The 19,047-nt window shown below is 52.1% G+C and overlaps 1 protein-coding gene across 1 annotated transcript in view; it reads right to left on the bottom strand.

The window, feature by feature from the left end:
- Positions 1-14,120: 14,120 nt before the first annotated feature.
- Positions 14,121-19,047, bottom strand: part of OPRD1 (opioid receptor delta 1) — a 36,136-nt gene continuing 31,209 nt past the window's right edge. The window contains exons 2-3 of the mRNA XM_060003250.1: positions 17,309-17,658; positions 14,121-14,662 (exon numbers count right to left, since the gene is read on the bottom strand). Coding sequence (XP_059859233.1) covers positions 14,121-14,662; positions 17,309-17,658 — 892 coding nt within the window. The remainder of the gene's footprint in view (positions 14,663-17,308; positions 17,659-19,047) is intronic.

The following is a 19,047-nucleotide window of genomic DNA, read 5'->3' as shown; positions in this document are numbered from 1 at the left end:
TAGGTATTTTCTTATTTCCTCCTTGAGTTCTTCATTGATCTCTTGGTTATTTAGTAATGTATTGTTTAGCCTCCATGTGCTTGTGTTTTTTATGTTTTTTTCCCTGTAATTGATTTCTAATCTCATAGAAATCAATTACAGGGAAATTTTTGTGGTCAGAAAAGATGCTTGACATGATTTCAATTTTCTTAAATTTACTGAGGCTTGATTTGTGACCCAAGATGTGATCTATCCTGGAGAATGTTCCATGCGCACTTGAGAAGAAAGTGTAATCTGCTGTTTTTGGATGGAATGTCCTATAAATATCAATTAAATCTATCTGGTCTATTGTGTCATTTAAAGCTTCTGTTTCCTTATTAATTTTCTGTTTGGATGGTCTGTCCATTGGTGTAAGTGAGGTGTTGAAGTCCCCCACTATTATTGTGTTACTGTCGATTTCCTCTTTTATAGCTGTTAGCAGTTGCCGTTTGTATTGAGGTGCTCCTATGTTGGGTGCATATATATTTATAATTGTTATATCTTCTTCTTGGATTGACCCCTTGATCATTATGTCATGTCCTTCCTTGTCTCTTGTAACATTCTTTATTTTAAAGTCTATTTTATGTGATATGAGTATTGCTACTCCAGCTTTCTTTTCTTTTTTTTTTTAATTAATTCATTTATTTATTTATATTTTTGGCTGTGTTGGGTCTTCGTTTCTGTGCGAGGGCTTTCTCTAGTTGTGGCGAGCGGGCACCACTCTTCATCACCGTGCACAGGCCTCTCACTGTCGTGGCCTCTCTTGTTGCGGAGCACAGGCTCCAGACACACAGGCTCAGTAGTTGTGGCTCACGGGCCCAGTAGCTCCATGGCATGTGGGATCTTCCCAGACCAGGGCTCAAACCCGTGTCCCCTGCATTGGCAGGCAGATTCTCAACCACTGCGCCACCAGGGAAGCCCTCCAGCTTTCTTTTGATTTCCATTTGCATGGAATATCTTTTTCCCTCCCCTCACTTCCAGTCTGAATGTGTCCCTAGATTGGAAGTGGGTCTCTTGTAGTCAGTATATATATGGGTCTTGTTTTTCTATCCATTCAGTAAGCCTGTGTCTTTTGGTTGGAGCATTTAATCCATTCACATTTAAGGTAATCATTGATATGTATGTTCCTATTACCATTTTCTTAATAGTTTGGGGTTTGTTTTTGCAGGTCCTTTTCTTCTCTTGTGTTTCCCACTTAGAGAAGTTCCTTTAGCATTTGTTGTAGAGCTGGTTTGGTGGTGCTGAATTATCTTAGCTTTTGCTTGTGCGTAAAGCTTTTGATTTCTTGATAGAATCTGAATGAGATCCTTGCCGGGTAGAGTAATCTTGGTTGTAGGTTCTTCCCTTTCATCACTTTAAGTATATCATGCCACTCCCTTCTGGCTTGTAGAGTTTCTGCTGAGAAATCAGCTGTTAACCTTATGGGAATTCCCTTGTATGTTATTTGTCATTTTCCCTTGCTGCTTTCAATAATTTTTCTTGGCCTTTAATTTTTGCCAATTTGATTACTATGTGTCTCAGCGTGTTTCTCCTTGGGTTTATCCTGTATGGGACTCTGCGTTTCCTGGACTTGGGTGGCTATTTCCTGTCCCATGTTAGGGAAGTTTTCATCTATGATCTCTTCAAATATTTTCTCGGGTCCTTTCTCTCTCTCTTCTCCTTCTGGGACCCCTATAATGCCAATGTTGTTGAGTTCAATGTTGTCCCAGAGGTCTCTTAGGCTGTCTTCATTTCTTTTCATTCTTTTTTCTTTATTCTGTTCCGCAGCAGTGAATTCCACCATTCTGTCTTCCAGGTCACTTATCTGTTCTTCTGCCTCCATTATTCTGCTATTGATTCCTTCTAGAATAGTTTTCATTTCAATTACTGTATTGTTCCTCTCTGTTTGTTTGTTCTTTAATTCTTCTAGGTCTTTGTTAAACATTTCTTGCATCTTCTCAATCTTTGCCTCCATTCTTTTTCCGAGGTCCTGGATCATCTTCACTATCATTATTCTGAATTCTTTTTCTGAAAGGTTGCCTATCTTCACTTCATTGAGTTGTTTTTCTGGGGTTTTATCTTGTTCCTTCATCTGGTACATAGCCCTCTGCCTTTTCATCTTGTCTATCTTTCTGTGAATGTGGTTTTTGTTCCACAGCTTGCAGGACTGTAGTTCTTCTTGCTTCTGCTGTCTGCCCTCTTGTGGATGAGGCTATCGGAAGTTCATGGATTTTACTTTTGCCAATTTTACGGACACATATGACCTTGTGAACACAAGGCCATGGTCCTTCCTAGGGCCTATGCAAGTGTGAGGCCTTGACTGACAAATAAACCCCATGGTGAGTCCACCCCTAGGCCTGGTAAGGTCAAGTATGAAGTGCCCATGGGAGATTTGGGAATTCTGGAGCCAGAGCAGTATCTGGGTTCATGTCTCCCAGCCAATCCCCTCCACTCCCAACCCCACTCCCGTGCCTCACAGGCAGGCTTTCACCCAGATCTTCCAGAGCTTCCTACCTGTAACTAAGCCCATACTCAATGTACTTTCTGTGTGGCCACCTACTAACAGTTAGGTTGCTCCAGCCAGGACTGCTCAGGGATCCTCTGTTCCATCAGTTGAATCCTCCTTTGCTTTCCAGGCTTGGAGGTCCAAGCCCATAAGCCCCAGGAAGCCTTCTCTGCCTGCCCTTGCCTCCCCAGACAGTGCCAGCACTGTGCTTGGCACCAAGGCCTTTGGTCAGTACAGAGTTGTTGTCTGAGTCCCTGCAGTGCTGTCAGTCGGATATCACCCACGTGTGGTCAGTCTAGATGGACACATCCTAAGCCCCTCCTCTTACAGCCAGGCTGGGGCATGGAGGGTGGGAGATAGAGAGAGAGAGGACTCAGACCCAGAGACAACACCTCTAACATATGGGTCACTACCGTAACAGGGGGCTTACATTGTTTTGCAGGAATTTGGAATCAGCTCCTGTCCAGTGCAAGCTGGCTAAGACTGGTTGGGGCCGCTGACCCTAAAACTGGGCCTGCACAAGTGTCTGATGAATGACCTTCTGACATCAGAGGGCCAAAAACTCCACCTCAGATCATGCTAAGCACCTCCGTTGTTGAACATGCATCCTATAAAGAAGCCACGTCACTCAGATACACCTGTGCAGAACCCTGATTACCTCACCCTTTCCCTACCGCCGACCACCTTTCCACACACGTAAGACCCTGCTTCTTTATCCCCCACCCCTTGCCTTTGGGGAGGCAGATCTGAGATTTGTTCTCTTGTCTCCTCACTTGGCTGCCTCGTGAATAAACCCTTTCTCTGCTGCAAACTTCGGCATCTCAGTGTCTGGCTTGCCATGTGTCAGGCAGACGAACCTGGATCGGTAACACTAGGTCTGCCTGACTCAAGGTGTCAGGCTGTCTTTGCTCAACCTCAGTACTGGACCGTCCAGGTGGAACCACCCCTTCCCACCCCTGACCCACATCTCCTTCCGCTCTCATTCTGGATTCTCCATCCACTCAGTACAACCAGGATGGTGAAGAGAAGCTCAGAGGGGTCCCAGGGGCCCATGGGACTGGAATAGCAAGGAAGGGGTCCTTTTGGAGCCCCACACTGTACAAGGGGAAAGGCTGGACTTTCATCTGTTTATTCACTGCTTATCCTCAGTCTGAGCACAGATCCTGCCACACTGTGCACAATAAATATTAGTTGAATGAATGAATTTGAGGCAGCAGCTCAGGGTAGGGGAACCTTCTTGGGTGGGGAAATCATCCCTCCAGGTTGACCTCATCCACCTCTGGGTGCTTCTCCTGGTCCTCTGGGGGTGGGGATCTGGGCTGGGTTTCCTACAGTTCTTTTTTTTCATATAAATTTATTTATATATTTATTTTTGGCTGCATTTGGTCTTCGTTGCTGCGCACAGGCCTTCTCTAGTTGCGGCGAGCAGGGGCTACTCTTCCTTGTGGTGCGCAGCTTCTCACTGCGGTGGCTTCTCGTTGTGGAGCACAGGCTTTAGGCGCGCGGGCTTCAGTAGTTGTGGCTCGCGGGCACTAGAGTGCAGGCTCAGTAGTTGTGGCGCACAGGCTTAGTTGCTCCGCTGCATTGGCAGGCGGATTCTTAACCACTGCGCCACCAGGGAAGCCCCGTACAGTTCTTAGTAAATATTTTCAACTTTGCTGTGTCTTCCTTCTCTTTCTCTCTGGAGCAACATCCTGACTATCAGAGGAAGCTGCTGTGTGAGTTTGGCAAGTCACTTCCCCTCTCTGAGCCTCCAGCTCCTCATTTGTTAAAAATACTCACTTTCAGACTTCCCTGGTGGCGCGGTGGTTAAGAATCTGCCTGCCAATGCAGGGGACACAGGTTCGAGCCCTGGTCCGGGAAGATCCCACATGCAGCAGAGCAACTAAGCCCATGTGCCACAACTACTGAGCCTGTGCTCTAGAGCCCGTGAGCCACAACTACTGAGCCCACGTGTCACAACTACTGAAGCTCGTGCGTCTAGAGCCCGTGCTCTGTAACAAGAGAAGCCACCGCAATGAGAAGCCCACATACTGCAGTGAAGAGTAGCCCCCACTCACTGCAACTAGAGAAAGCCTGTGTGCAGCAACGATGACCCAATGCAGCCAAAAATAATAAATAAATTAATTAAAAAATTTTTTTTAACTCACTTTCAAGGTTTTAAATTATTCAATTGAAATATTTATTATGACTTTTCATGTGCCAGGCATTGCATAAGGCCCATAGATTTAAAGACTAAAGGCGGTAATAGCTTTAAAGGACAGCAGTGCCTGACATATAAAGAGTGGTGTCAGTTATAGTTCTCCATGCTCACCCAGTATCTCCCAACAGAATGCCTCCCTCATTTAGGACCCTCTTTCAGAAACCAGTTCCAGTCCACAATTTCCAGGGATGAGGAGAAGTCTGGGCCAGTGGATGAGCTGTGGACAGCAGAACAGGAGAAAGGAAGAGGAACCAAATAAGGGTGCTAATGTCAGGCATGGCCAGTAGATGGCAGCAGCGTCCGTAAAATGAGCTTGTCCTCCTGCAGCCTCTCCTAAATTTCTCCCAGACCAGGCTGCATTCATACAGTGAACACATTAGTGTGAACAAGTGTGTGTCCTGGTGGGAGGTGTGTGTACAAAGAAGTGCGTGTGCATATGTATGTCAACAATACGTGTACAGGTGCCAGGAGTGAGTCTGGGTGAGAGAACAGAACGTACCCAGCCGTGTGGAGGAGTGTGGTGGGAGGAGGTTCGTGCACCCAGTCAGGTATGTGTACGTGTTGCCTCCAGGTCAGTGTAGGTCTATTTGCATGTGGCTGTGTGGTGTGTATGGACTCCCCACGAACCCCCAGAGCAGCCTTTTAACCTTTTGTGTCCTGGAGCCCTGGGCACCCAATGAATCCCGTGGCAAAGCACATACTTGACACAGTGCATACCCCATTTCAGAGGGTTCTGGAATCACTGTGAACCCCCTGGGGGTTCCCCTGGGTAAGGGATTACACCCAAATGTTAATGTTAACATTAACAATGTTTTGCCCCTTCTTTTCAAGCTTATTCTCAGTTTCTATAATGAGCATTTTATAGTGACCATAAACATCACTGAAGAAAAAAACCCCTGTGTTCCCTTCCACCAGTCTTTCCTTCCCTCTCCTCCCAACCCCTTAGGAAGCAGCTGGGTTCCCCTATGTCTGGACGAGCTGTAGGGCCCAGCAGCTTGCTGAGAGAGGGCAGGTCTTGCTCAGCATGGGGGTGCTCTGATAGCAGCTGCGGGATACGCAGGCAGGGCCAAGGGTCAGCACAGTGCAGTCAGAGAAGGCTTCCTGGAGGCAGTGGAAGCGGCACTGACTTGGAAGTGTGAAGAAGCTGGCACCTGACAGAAGTCTGCCCATCCCGCCCCATTTCTCTGAGAACCGCCTGCCCTTGGGCTGGACCTCAGCAGTCCCCTTCCGGTAGAGGGTCCCCCTCTCTCTCCAAGGGATTTTGAGGTGGCAAGCAGGAAAGATTGAACTTAGACTCCTAGCATCCTCTATTGGGAAGGAGTACGAGAGGTCATCTGGATTTTTCAGGCAACTGGAAGCTACTGAAGGTTAAAAGCAGAGTGTGTTTCCCCATTAATAATAAGGTGCCCTCGTTACATGCACAGCTGTTGTCTTGCTGGGTCCTCAAGAGAATCCTGGCAAGTTAGTTACAGTAATTGTTATCCTATTTTACAAAAGAGGAAAGTGATGCCCAGAGTGGTCCTGCAGATGCGCTTTTCCTCAGGGCAACTCCAGAGGTGAATTAAAAAATCTCGACGGTGCACATACTCACATAAACGCCTAATGCTCTGGCACGTGCTTCCCTCTCCCCACTCCCCTCCTCTCCCTCCCCTCCCCGCCTCACCTTCAGAGCTGTTCTTCCCAGTCTCAGTGGGAGTTGGCTCTGGGCAGAGCTGCGGAGCCTCTGGGAGGTCTGGACTTGAGCCGCTCCCTGAGTAGACTGAGGCCAAGCAGTCAAGGCCCTCCCTACCCCCCTGCAGCCCGGTAGCCCTGCCTCCACCACTGCCCACACAGTCTGCAGCTGGGGGTGGGGTGAGATCCCAGTCTGGGTCAGGGCACCCACCTGAGTTGGAGCTTTTCACCTTGACACAGCAGGGCCCAGGTGGGCAGCCCAGGGCTGGGGCTCGAAAGGGAGGTTGCCCCAGAGGGGAAGAGGGGCTCTGTGCCCTGGTGCTCTCTTAAGGACCCAGTCACACATGGTGGGGAGGCACATCCTGGGCAGGAAGTTCCCGTTACAGAGTTATTGAGTAACCAACCATCAGGGCGAGGAGACTTGGGGCTTCTATGACCAAAGGCAGGGTCACGGTAGGGCAGGTGGGAGGAGGGTGGAAGCGGGGAGGAAGGTTAGTGGGAGCCTCAAGAGGCTTGTGGGCAGGGCTCTGAAGGACAAGGGCCTTAGATTAGGGGGTGGGCCACAGCGAAGAAGGAGGAGCCAGTCTGGAGGGGTGGGGGTGGGAGACGCTCTAGGAAGTGGCTACAGCTGCCTGGTGTGTCTATCTCTCCCGTCAGGTGGGGTTCTTAAGGACAGTGTAGCATCTCCCTCTGAGACAGGTCCTGAGGGTAGGGCTACCCTCTCCACTCAGTGTAAGCAGGCAGGTCTATGTCACCCCCCAGACTGGGGCCCCCTCATGAGCGGACCACAGAGGGTGAGCAAAAGCAGCAGCCAGAGGGCTGCTCTGGTGGCGCAGTGGTTGAGAGTCCACCTGCCGATGCAGGGGACACGGGTTCGTGCCCCGGTCTGGGAGGATCCCGCATGCCACGCAGCGGCTGGGCCCGTGAGCCATGGCCACTGAGCCTGCGCGTCCGGAGCCTGTGCTCCGCAACGGGAGAGGCCACAACAGTGAGAGGCCCGCGTACCACAAAAAAAAAAAAGAAAGAAACAGCCAGAGATGTGGACACTGAGAATAGGCCTCACTTTATTGGGAAAACAGAAGGTTGGGTCCTTGGTCCCAAAATGGGACCTGGGAGAGGCAAAAGCCAGGTGTTTAAGTCAAGTTCATTTTGACATGCCTGCCTCCGTCACCCCCAAAGGGGGGCAGCTCCAATTACAAACACCAGGCCCCCCGGGGATCTCTGGTTTTTCCCAGTCTCTGGGCAAATGCCCAGGGGATTTTACCAATAGATGTCTGCTTCTGGGATAAAGGAACATGAGGCAAATGTCTCTTTCTCTCCCAGGATGGCAGCACACTCAGAACCCATCAATTCCTGCCTCTGCCCCTCCATTGTGCAGAGGCCCAGAGAGGGACAGAGCCCTGCCCAGGGGCACACAGTCAGCAAGTGAAGGATGGAGAGTCAAACCCACATGCCCTGTCTCCTGGCTTGGGACTCATTCCAAGAGGAGATTCTAGAAGATGAGCCCCACTAGATGGATGTCACCTGCACCAACACCCGCCAAGGGACCATCCCCATGACTCAAACATGCAAGCCAAAAGGCCCAGGCCAGTGCCACCCGGGGACCTTTCTTCCCTCCCAGGTTGTGCCCCAATCTCAGGTCCCTGGGCGGGCAGCCCCGGTGAGGACAAAAGGGGACAGCTATGTAGAAGGTACTTGGAGAGAAAACATCCTCTTGAAATGTGCTTCTCCGATGCACGCTGTCCCTGCTTCTGAAACTCAAGGAGATGGTTAAAAAGTAAAGTTCTTTGCTCCTGACCCACCTACAGCACTTAAGAGACGGGGGTCGGAGCAGGTATAAGGTGTCACGTTAGATGACATTAAAAAGCTCCATTTGTTGAGCACTTACTATGCACCAGGCATAGTGTTACCAAACCAGGTTCCTCTGCCTGACACTCCTTCACCCACTCCGTAGAATAATTGCCCTGTGCCAGTTGCAGTGTCAGTTGCCGAGAACACTTGTGTGACCCAAACAGGCAGGTCCTTCGCTCATAGCCTCTTTGTAAATCTTCACAACTTCTTACCAGATAAGCGTTGTCTGTCATCCACGATGGAGGAAATGGGCTCAAAGAGTGAAGCGACTTTCCCAAAGTCACACAGCAAAGACATGGCAGGCAGTCAAAAAAAATCACAGAACAAGCAGGTCTTCCAAGGCAGGGAGAAACTGGAAGGGAGAGCGACCTGCCAAAGTCACAGCAGTTTCTTGGATGGCTGGCCTGTGCCCCTGCTGCCAAGGTGATGAGGCACGGAGCCTGGCAGGAGGATGCTCAGTTCACACCTGTCAGCCGGACACAAGGGTCTCCCTAGTACCACCAGTGTAATCACAGAGTGTCCTCTTGGGAGCCAGGAGGAGGAAAGCCGAGGAAGTGCACTCGACAGACCCAAAACAGCATCCTAGCTGGCCCAGCCATGGACAAGCCGTGTAGCCTTGGGCAAGTCATTCCCTTCTCTGAGCCTCAGTTTCCTCATCTGTAAAATAGGGGTAATAATGCCTACTTCACAGTCATGCTGTGAAGATGAAATGTGACCCCATGTAAAGTGCCTAGAACAATGAAGGGCCCTGCATGCTGTATTACCTGTTATGCTTACACTGGCCTCGCACTGAGATCTGTGCCTGGGAAGAGCTGCGCACAGGTGGGGCTCATGAAGGTGGTGCTCATGGAGCCAGAACCGGAGCGACCCCCAAGCCTAGCGCTCCACTCCGTCAGGAAGGCACCTCACCAGCCCCTCTCTGGCCCCCATTTTGAATTTCCAAGCTGCCCACCACCAGAGCCACACAGCCTGCTATTCTAGCCCCTGCTAGAGAGTCCTGACCCTCTCCTGTCACTCCCCCCAACACCCAGCACTGTGTGCTCAGTGCCCAGAAATGACATAAAGGAAGACATGATGATGAGAATATAAACGATAAGAGAAAGGAGTGTGTGTGTGTGTGCGAGTGAGTGTGAATGCTGGTGCCAGGATCCGGGGGGATCACTTCCTAGGTGTTTTGGAGCCTCCAAGCTGGCTCCCAGCCTGGATCTGCAGTAGCTGCCAGGCGGGAAGGCACGCCAAGGCCAGGCTAAGGATCTGCTGCTGATGACAGAGGGGCTGGTCTTTGGGCGGAGGCCCAGCAGGGGCCCAGCCTGGACTGTTGTTCCTTGAAGTCCTCTCAGGACATAGTGACCCCTCTCCATCTTGGGGAACGTTTCAAGTTCCAAGCCAAACAAACCTCCTTAGACAGAAGCTTCTGGCACCCCCATTATTATTACAGGATAACCCTGTATTGGGGGCCTACTATGTGCCAGGCAACATCTCTATCCTTCAGAGAGAGCGCTTGGAAGTGAAGGGACTTGCCTAAGATCACACTGCTAGCAAGTGGCCAATAATCCGGCAAAATCAGGACACTTACTAGAAACTGAGCATCATATTAGAGACTGACTCATTCCCTCGTCTTAAATCTAGGAGGAAACAGAAGCTCAGAGAGGGCAAATCCCTTGCTGAGGTCACACAGCCAGCCGGTTAGCATCACAGCCGAGATTTGAATCCATTGTTGGGGCTTCCCAGGCCATGCAGAAGACTGAACTTGAGGGCTCTGGTTTACTCCCATCACCCTCCTGCCCTCCCCACCCAACCTCTCTTACATTACACTTGACATTATCCATCACTCTCTCCCCCTGGGAACGCCCTCCTCCGGTTTCCATGGCAGCACATTCTCCCCCATCCTCCTCCTGCTTCTCTGGCAGCTTCTCACTCTCCATGGTGGCTCCTGAGCCTAAGATGCAGGGGGATCCCAAGTCTGGGTCCCCCATCTCTTCTCTTCATCACTACCTCTGAAAGCTCATCTCCTTTTCCATCTAGGTCTCTAGCTCTGACCTTACACTGCAGCTCCACTTTTAAGTAATGACGGCTACTTACCACGTGCTAAGCACTTATGTGCTGGGCCCTATACATACATTAATTCATTAAATCCTCACAACAATCCCATGAAGGAAGTCCATTCTACGGATGAGGAAACTGAGGCACAGAGAGGGAAAGCCAAGGTCTGACTCCAGCCTTAATTAACCACTACTTCTATTACAAGGAGAGATATGAAATTGTAGGACATTTTGAAACCAGAGGCAAAAACTTTCCTCCCACCTCTTGAAAAGAGAGGAGCGGAAATTTTGGAGGAAACCAGACCTACGCCACCGCTTTGAGAGTTCGTGATGATCCGGAACTACACTGTCAACTTGGAGCTTTAACATGCAGCATGCACGATACACTTCGAAACATGAAGATTCGGAGGGCTTCAGGAGGAACAAAAGTGCATGGAAAATCGCCCCTTTCCCTCAGATTTTTCCATTTAAGTCTTAAGTCTTCAAAAACCTCATCCCAGGATGCCAGCTACTAAGGCTCTTGGACCCCGGAGTTCCACTGACTTGAGTTCTGCCACCACCAACGAACGGGCTCCGTGACTTAGGGGTAAGTAGCAGCACCAACGAACGGGCTCTGTGACTTAGGGGTAAGTGGCTTGACCTCTCTGAGCCTGACTTCTTGTCTAAAATAAGGGCAATGCTGGGGCTTCCCTGGTGGCACAGTGGTTAAGAATCCGCCTGCCAATGCAGGGGACATGGGTTCAAGCCCTGGTCCGGGAAGATCCCACATGCCGCGGAGCAACTAAGCCCGTGTGCCACAACTACCGAGCCTGCGCTGTAGAGCCCACGAGCCACAACTACTGAGCCCACGCACCACCTCTACTGAAGCCCGCACGCTCCAGAGCCCGTGCTCCACAACAAGAGAAACCACCACAATGAGAAGCCCGCACACCGAAACGAAGAGTAGCCCCCGCTCGCCGCAACTAGAGAAAGCCTGCGCGCAACAACGAAGACCCAACGCAGCCAAAAATAATAAATAAAAATGAAATAAAATAAAATAAGGGCAATACACTTGCCCCACTGGGCTGTCATGAAGATCAGAGGGATAATGTGCATCGAGTACGTGGCATGGGGCCTGGCACACAGAAGCGTTCGGCTAAGCCCCACACGCTGGCTACACACAGCTTCTTGGGTTTGCCAAGCACTTGAACATTTCCAGCTTTTGCACACGCTGTTCTCTCTTCTCGGTGGTCAACTCCTAGTCATCCTTGAAGGCCCTCTGACCCTTTCCACCTCTTCCAGAATTCCTACAAATATAGGTTTCAGTAAAAAGCTGGGAAAGGCACTTCCCTGTGACCCCCCGCCCTCCCTGTCACGGAACGCATCACACTGAGATGCAAAGATCTGTTTATGCTCGTCTGAGCATGGGCTTGAACTTTCTGAGGGCAGGGCCGTATCTGACTCATTTCCGGGTCCCAGTGCCCAGTGTGCACAGGAAGCAGTCAGCCCCTGATGACTCCAAGACAAATTTATATATAAGAAGTGGTAAAAAACAAACAACAACAACAAAAACCAGGCAGATCTGTCACAGCCACAGGAAATGGCAGTGAGTGGATCCAGAGCAGCCTCGAGACAGGCCTGTCCTAGGAGGGGTTGAAGGGGACAGTCTTTACACGGAGAAGAAACAGCCCTGGCTCCAATATCACCTCCTTCAGGAGTCTTCCCCTGTTCCTAAATTGTCCCCTTTCTATGACATCTCCACAAGGCACTAGCAGGAGGGGTCCCAAGTGATAACAAGTGTCCAGGAGTGTGTCCCCTGCCTTGCTGACACCCCGCCATTCAGACACAGAGATCTCTATAGTCCAAGGATTCATTTGGATGGTGAAGGTGGTCTAGGTGGGCTGGGACCCCAGGCCTTGGTAGCTTATCAGCCTGGATCTAAGTACTGGGCATGGTCCCACATCTTCCAGGGTCCTAGTAGAGCCATTTCCTGAGGGAAGAAAATTCCCAGGTCTGGGGCTTCCCGAGAAGGGGACTATGCTTTGCCCACTAAGGGCAGCCTTACCCCTAATGTGTCCAAAGCCCACCTTGGTGCCTAAGTGCCAAAGCCCCTGAATGCTAGCTCAGCCCCTGCTAGAGTGACAGCCTCCCAGACAGCAGAAAGGCTTTTGTTCCAAGGAAATGACTGTCAAAGGGAGAAGAGGTATATCGTTTCTTTTTTTTTTTTTTTCTGTTTGAGACAAAGACGTCAATTTCTTTCCATCTGTCCCAAAAAGGGAAGAAAATTAAATTTGTTTTTACAAAGATGTCAGCACACTGCTTCAGTGGGGATTCAGCGGTGTGTGATAGAGACAGTGCTGGGGAGAGAGGGGGGAGAGGTGGGGAGGTGGGGAGATGAAGCAGGGGGGAGGCACAGGGAACAGGCCAGACCCTGATGCTGGGGGGAAGCAAAGACCTGGCAGTGGCTGAATAAAATGCCAAACAAACAAAGAGAAAAACTTCTATGCCTAGCTCTGGTGGACCTCGCCCTTCGCAGCTTGAAGGGGGCAGCTCGAGCAGGTGGGGGGGCCTGGGGACGCACACTGATGCTGGCACTGCAGTTATAAAAATCTTCTTCCCCCCAGTTCCTTCAAAGTCAGGTCCCGGGGAGGGGATGTGGTTCCAGTTCACTGGACATGTCGGGTGCAGCCAGATGTTGGGAGGAGGGAGAGAGGATTTCCCGGAGGTTCTTATCAAGGCGCCAGAGACTGAGAGAAGGAAAATTCCACCCTGGTGCTTCAGATGCCCCCACCCAGTCCCAGGTGCCACCTACATGCACGGAGCTCTAACTAGTGTGGAGCTCTGTCCTCCAGCACCTGGGCCACAGAAGCCAGGGCCGTGGGGATCCCCAAAGCATCTGCCCTCCAGCTTGAGGACCTAACCTCAAAGCAGAAGCCCCCTCTCTCTGCCACCACCACCAGCCCTTGGCACAGAGGCCGACTGGCAACTCTGGTTTCGGATCCGCAGGCCCTCCCTACTCCTTCCTGTTGGGACCCTACCCCATCTGAGGCTACCCTATCCTGCAGCCTCTGTCCCTGCTCCACTGTCTCAGCCCAAGCCCCACAGGGACACAGTGCTGGAGACACTACTTCGATGCGGGGCATCTCTGCCCACTCCAGGGAAACGACTGTCAAGGAGAGAAAAGGTAGAGTGTTTCTCTCTATTTTATTTTCTCTTTGTTTATAAAGATGCCAAGTTGGACCTGGAGCTCGGCAAGCCCCGCCTCTTTCTGGAACTCGGGGTTGGTACTCTACCGCAAATTGAGGCCCCATGCCCTGCACACAGGCCCTATCTCGTGGCCCGATCTGGAGCTGTAGACGCAGCCTCGCTGTCCTGTCCTTCGACTCACCCCCAGAAGGGGCCCCTCCCCACCAGAGAGGCCCAATCTTGAAGCTCAATTCCACCGTCCTCACCACTTCCCCTCCTTGGTCCTGGGCCCGGTCTCAGGCCAGACCCCAATTCCTGCAAGCCCAGCTGCAATTAGAACCCGTGGCTGTCTCGAGGTTGAGGCCCCGCCCCCCGCGCGGGGGCCCCGTTTAGCCGCCCAATCCTAGAGCAACAGGTCCCACTCCCCTAGGCTCGCTAGCTTCCCCAGCCCAGCCCAAAGCCTTTGACCTTGAGCTCAGCCTAGAGGCACCGCCCCACCATCCTTCCCCCCGCCGCCCCCACCCCGCCTTCCCCAGACCAGAGGTCCACCCCACTGCAGGGGCCCCATCTCCAGACCAGCGGCCCCCTTCCGCCCCACTCCGCGTCGTGGCCCCCGCCCCATTAGAACTCGGCATGACCGCCGGGGTCACTCCGGAGGGGTGCGCGGCGGGCCGGCCCGGCGGGGTCAGGCGGCGGCACCACCGCCGGGACCGTCGGACAGGGTGCAGGCGGTGACCCGATCGCGGGCCGTAGCTTCGCGGGCGCGGCCGAAGCTGCCGGGTTCCGGGCGGCCGCAGGGCGTGCGGCAGAGCTGGCGGAAGCAGCGCTTGAAGTTCTCGTCAAGGAAGGCGTAGAGCACGGGGTTGAGGCTGCTGTTGGCGTAACCGAGCGCGATGCACAGGTGCAGCGCGGCCACCACGAGCGGGTCGCGGCGGTCGATGTCCACCAGCGTCCAGACGATGACAAAGATGTGGATGGGGGCCCAGCACACCACGAAGGCGCCCACCACCACCAGCACCATGCGTGTGATGCGCCGCAGACTGCGGTCCTTCTCCTTGGAGCCAGAGAGCAGGCGCACGCTGCGCAGGCGCAGCAGCATGAGGCCGTAGCAGACGGTGATGACGAGGATGGGCACAACGAAGGCGAAGAGGAACACGCAGATCTTGGTCACCGTGTCCCAGTACCAGCTGGGGCTGGGGAACTGGAGCATGCACACCACTGCCCCATCTGGGCCGGGGAAACAAGGAAAGACAGTGGGTGAGGGGCTCGTGGGCCTAAGGACCTTGTCTCCCTGCTCACCCACCCTTCTCAGCTTAGTCAAGCCCCACTGCCTCCTCCTGGCCTTTTCTCAAGGTGATTCTTCTACCCGGAATGTCCTCCATCACTTCTGCACTTGGTGAACTCCTACTCATCCTTCAAGACCTCAGCAGGATTGGCCCTAACCTAGGAGGTCTGCTTTCTATATTCTCTCCCAGTCCCTTTATCAGCCTCTATGTACATGGGCAGCAGTGATATAATGATAATGATATAATTTAGCCCAAGCCCACTAAATGACGGTCATTATGATAACTGAAAATACCCCACACATTTCCAAAGTAGCTCCAATGGGGAAAATATTGCTAGGATTGACTTAGAGAGCATGAGTTAAGAGCCGGACTCAGGGCGCCCTGGTGGCGCAGTGGTTGGGAGTCCGCCTGCCGATGCAGGGGACACGGGTTCGTGCCCCGGTCCGGAAGGATCCTGCATGCCGCAGAGCGGCTGGGCCCGCGCGTCCGGAACCTGTGCTCCGCGACAGGAGAGGCCGCAGCAGTGAGAGGCCCGCGTACCACAAAAAAAAAAAAAGAGCAGGACTCAAGCCCTGCTGTGTGATGTGGCCTTGGGCAAATTATTGAACCTCTATCAGAGCTCCCATAAAGTGGGACTAACAACGGTACCTAAACTCATAGGGTTGTTGTGAGGATTAAATGGGCCATGGCATGGAAAGCATTTAGCGCAGCGGGGTTCAAGCACTTGGTGCACTCACAGGGCCGAGGAGCAGAAATGTATGGGAGTCCGGGGGTCAGAACTAGGGCCAAGGAGGCAGATGTCAGCTTAATGTCAAGAACTTTCTGACTGCCACCACTTGTCCCAAGATAAGAAGGGCACCTAGGATGGAAGGAGCTCCCTGTTCCAGGAGTGTGGCCTTGGGCTGGATGAGCACCTCAGGGGATATTATGGGGTTCAGATACAGGGCTGAGGCTGGCCCAGGGGACTTCCAGGACCTCTTGGGATTCTGGAATCTGAGGACCCACCCAGTGGACTTGGAGCCTGAGAGATGTAAGAAAAGGGCTGGGATCCACAGACAGAGTGGGTCCACAGGACATCAGGCTGGCAGGACCCCCACCAATGACTGAACCCAAGGGCTTCATTGTACAGATGGCAGAAGCAGGCCCAGAGAGGAACAGAACTTGTCCAAGGTCACACAGCAAGTGGCTTACAGAACTGAGTGCCAGTGACACACACTGGGGGAGTGTATGTGTGTGTGTAAAAGAGTGTGTGTGGGGGGGGGTTGGGGATGAGGGGGCCCATCTGGCCTGGCCCCAGAAGGGCTGCAGTTAATGGCCTGTAAACTGAAGGCTGACAGTGAGGAATGGGGCCCAGCTGGTGAGTCAAGTCTAATCACACAGAGACTATATAAGGCACCAGGAGCTCTACCCTTGTGAGAGTGGAAGGTGGCCAAGAAACCTCCCACCAAGCCTGTTCCCTCTCCTACCACAACACAAACCTTCACCCCAGCAGCCAAAAGGAGCAACAGATATGGGGGCAGGAGCCTTGGGTTCTAGGCCGATTCTACCAAATGTCTGGCTATGTGACCCTAAGTAAACCACCTGACCTCTCTGATTGTTTTCTTTCGGTCCTATGGAAGTAGGAGTCCCTGCCTTGTCTATCTCACAGGCTTAATCATCCTGATAGCTGCTACTTATTGGGCCTTGACAATGAGCCAGGCCTTGTCCTAAGTCTTTTACACGTATAACCTCATTTAATCTTTTCAACACTCCACGATAGAGTGTGGCTCAGCTAGGTTAGTGACCAGTGTCTTTGGCCCCCTGCTAAACTACTTTTCCCACTTACATCAAGTAGGGGTCATGTGACCAGCCATCACTAGGAAGTGATGCGCCCTGACATTTAAAAGTGGTTGTGCTTTCTCACCACTCCCATATTCATCTGCTGGCCAGATGCCAGCACACTGCATCCAAAACCATCACTTGGAGCCTGGATCCCTGAATGACTGTGTGGAATAGAGCCCCTCCTCCGCTTACTCACACTGGATTGCGATGTGAGTGAGAAACTTCTACTGTGTTAAGCCTTGGAGCTTTGGAGATTGTTACAGCAGCCATCCTGACTGATACAGGTGGTTACTCTACGAATTACCATTTTACTCTGAGAAAATGCACCTGTCATTCTGTGCAGGCCATTCTCTAGGCCTTGCTTTGGTCATCTGGGTCAACGGGGTGGAAGGGAATTTGGGATGGGATTGCAGATCTTGTGGCCTGCACTGCTCACTGGTCAGTGACACCCTCACCCCACCGGCTATCCATCCATCTCCCTAAAGGTCAGTCATCCACACATCTAGCCATCTGTAATCCCATTTATAAACTTCCTTTGGCCAGCTACCCGTATGACCACCTCACAACAGTCCACCATTCACGTCCCCATTGGTTGCCTATTCACAGTCCCACTGGCCAGCCATCCACACTTTCATTGATCAGCAATCCATATTTCCATTGGTGAGCCACTTACACCCACCCTGGTAAGTGGCCTGCAAACCCACGGAGGCCCGTGAGCTGCCTCCTGTGGTCAGTGACCTGTACCAAGGCTCCCTCCCTCACTCACCCCGGGGGCGGGTCACGGCCATGACCATGATGGGTACACCAACAACCGAGGCCAGGACCCAGATGCAGATGTTGATCAGCTTGGCCTTGGCAGGTGTACGTAAGTCCAGGGCCTTGACAGGGTGGCAGACGGCAATATAGCGGTCGACACTCATCATGGTGAGCGTGAAGATGCTGGTGAACATGTTGTAGTAGTCAATGGAGAGCACAGCCTTGCAGAGCAGTTCCCCAAAGGGCCACGTCTCCATCAGGTACTTGGCACTCTGGAAGGGCAGTGTGCTGGTGGCCAGTGCGTCTGCCAAGGCCAGGTTGAAGATGTAGATGTTGGTGGCCGTCTTCATCTTAGTGTACCTTAAAAGGAAGTCCATTTGTAATTTTTCCATTTCACAGATTTCAGTTTCACATGAAACTCAGGGAGGGGAAATGACTTGCCAAAGATCACACAAAAGGTCAGGGGCAGAAGTGGGACTAGAACCCTGAACTATCTGATTCAGCATCGCTCCTTTCCACTATAACAGATGCAAAAGGAGTTCTCTGGCAGGGGGTAACTTTGGCAGGAGGTATTGGAGGAAAAACCCTTATCTTCCCAGGGGTTCTAAGCAATATGGTTAAAGATAAAGCTGGGCTCCAGAGGAAAACACGTCTAGGTCCTAATTCTGCCTCTACTGCTTATTAGCTGAGTGACTCTAGACTAGTAACTTGAATTCTCTAAGCCTCAGTGTCCATAACTGTCAAAAAGGGGTGATACTTTTACCAACCTCATAGGGTTGTTATAAAATTTAATGAGATGATACAGCATTTAGCACTGAGCTCAAAGCATGGTAAGTGCTCGGTATGTGATAGCTGTTATTATTCTTCATATATAAGAGTGAAGCTGGGGGCTAGACCAGAGTGACCTGACCCTCTGGCCTCTGGCCTCTGCCACTGATCTGGCCTTTTGGGAATATGACTAGCCAGCTCCAAGGAAGCCGGGGCAAACTGGCTGGGGCCTTACACTGCCTGGATATTCTCCATGGTAGACCAGGGCTCCCAGTCTATGGTCCCATCCAGACCATCTTATCCCCAGGTAGCTGGACTCACCCAGCTGTGGGGAAGGGGAGCAGGTGACAGAGTCACACATCTGACCCAGGGTGTGAGCCCAAGGGTCCAAGCCCGATGTCTGCAACAAGCTGGGCACCCAGAGTTCTGCAACGTCCCTCCATGCTCTACGCTGCTGCCCAGCTGCCTGCACTACAGCTGACCCCTTGTCGGGCCAACATTTATAGTCAAAACGCCTCTGTACCAGGGCCTGGGCTGGGCACCGGATAGCCTGCAGGAGGCTAAATACACTGCAATAGACCATTCCCATGCAGTGTGATCATCACGGAAACACATGCACACTGAGGCAGGGGTAAGGATGCCTTTCATGCCCCTGGAATGATCTGAGAAACCCAGGGAAGGGTTGCATGAGGAACTCCTCAAATTTCAGAGCAGGAAGAGCCCTGAGAGATTGACGGGAAGTGATTTTGCTACCATGTGGTCCAAGGACTCCCAAAGGAATTACCGGAAGAGCCTGTGAGAAGTGCAAATTCTTGGACCCCACCCCAGACCTTCTCAATATTTTTTTTTGGAGGGGGGGCCATGCGCGGCATGTGGGATCTTTGCTCCCCGACCAGGGATCGAACCCATGCCCCCTGCATTGGAAGCGCAGAGTGTTAACCACTGGACCACCAGGGAAGTCCCCTTCTCAATCTTAATCTC

The sequence above is a fragment of the Delphinus delphis genome, chromosome 1, assembly GCF_949987515.2.
Source record: "Delphinus delphis chromosome 1, mDelDel1.2, whole genome shotgun sequence".
NCBI lineage: Eukaryota > Metazoa > Chordata > Mammalia > Artiodactyla > Delphinidae > Delphinus > Delphinus delphis.
This window is presented reverse-complemented; position numbering and strand designations above follow the sequence as displayed.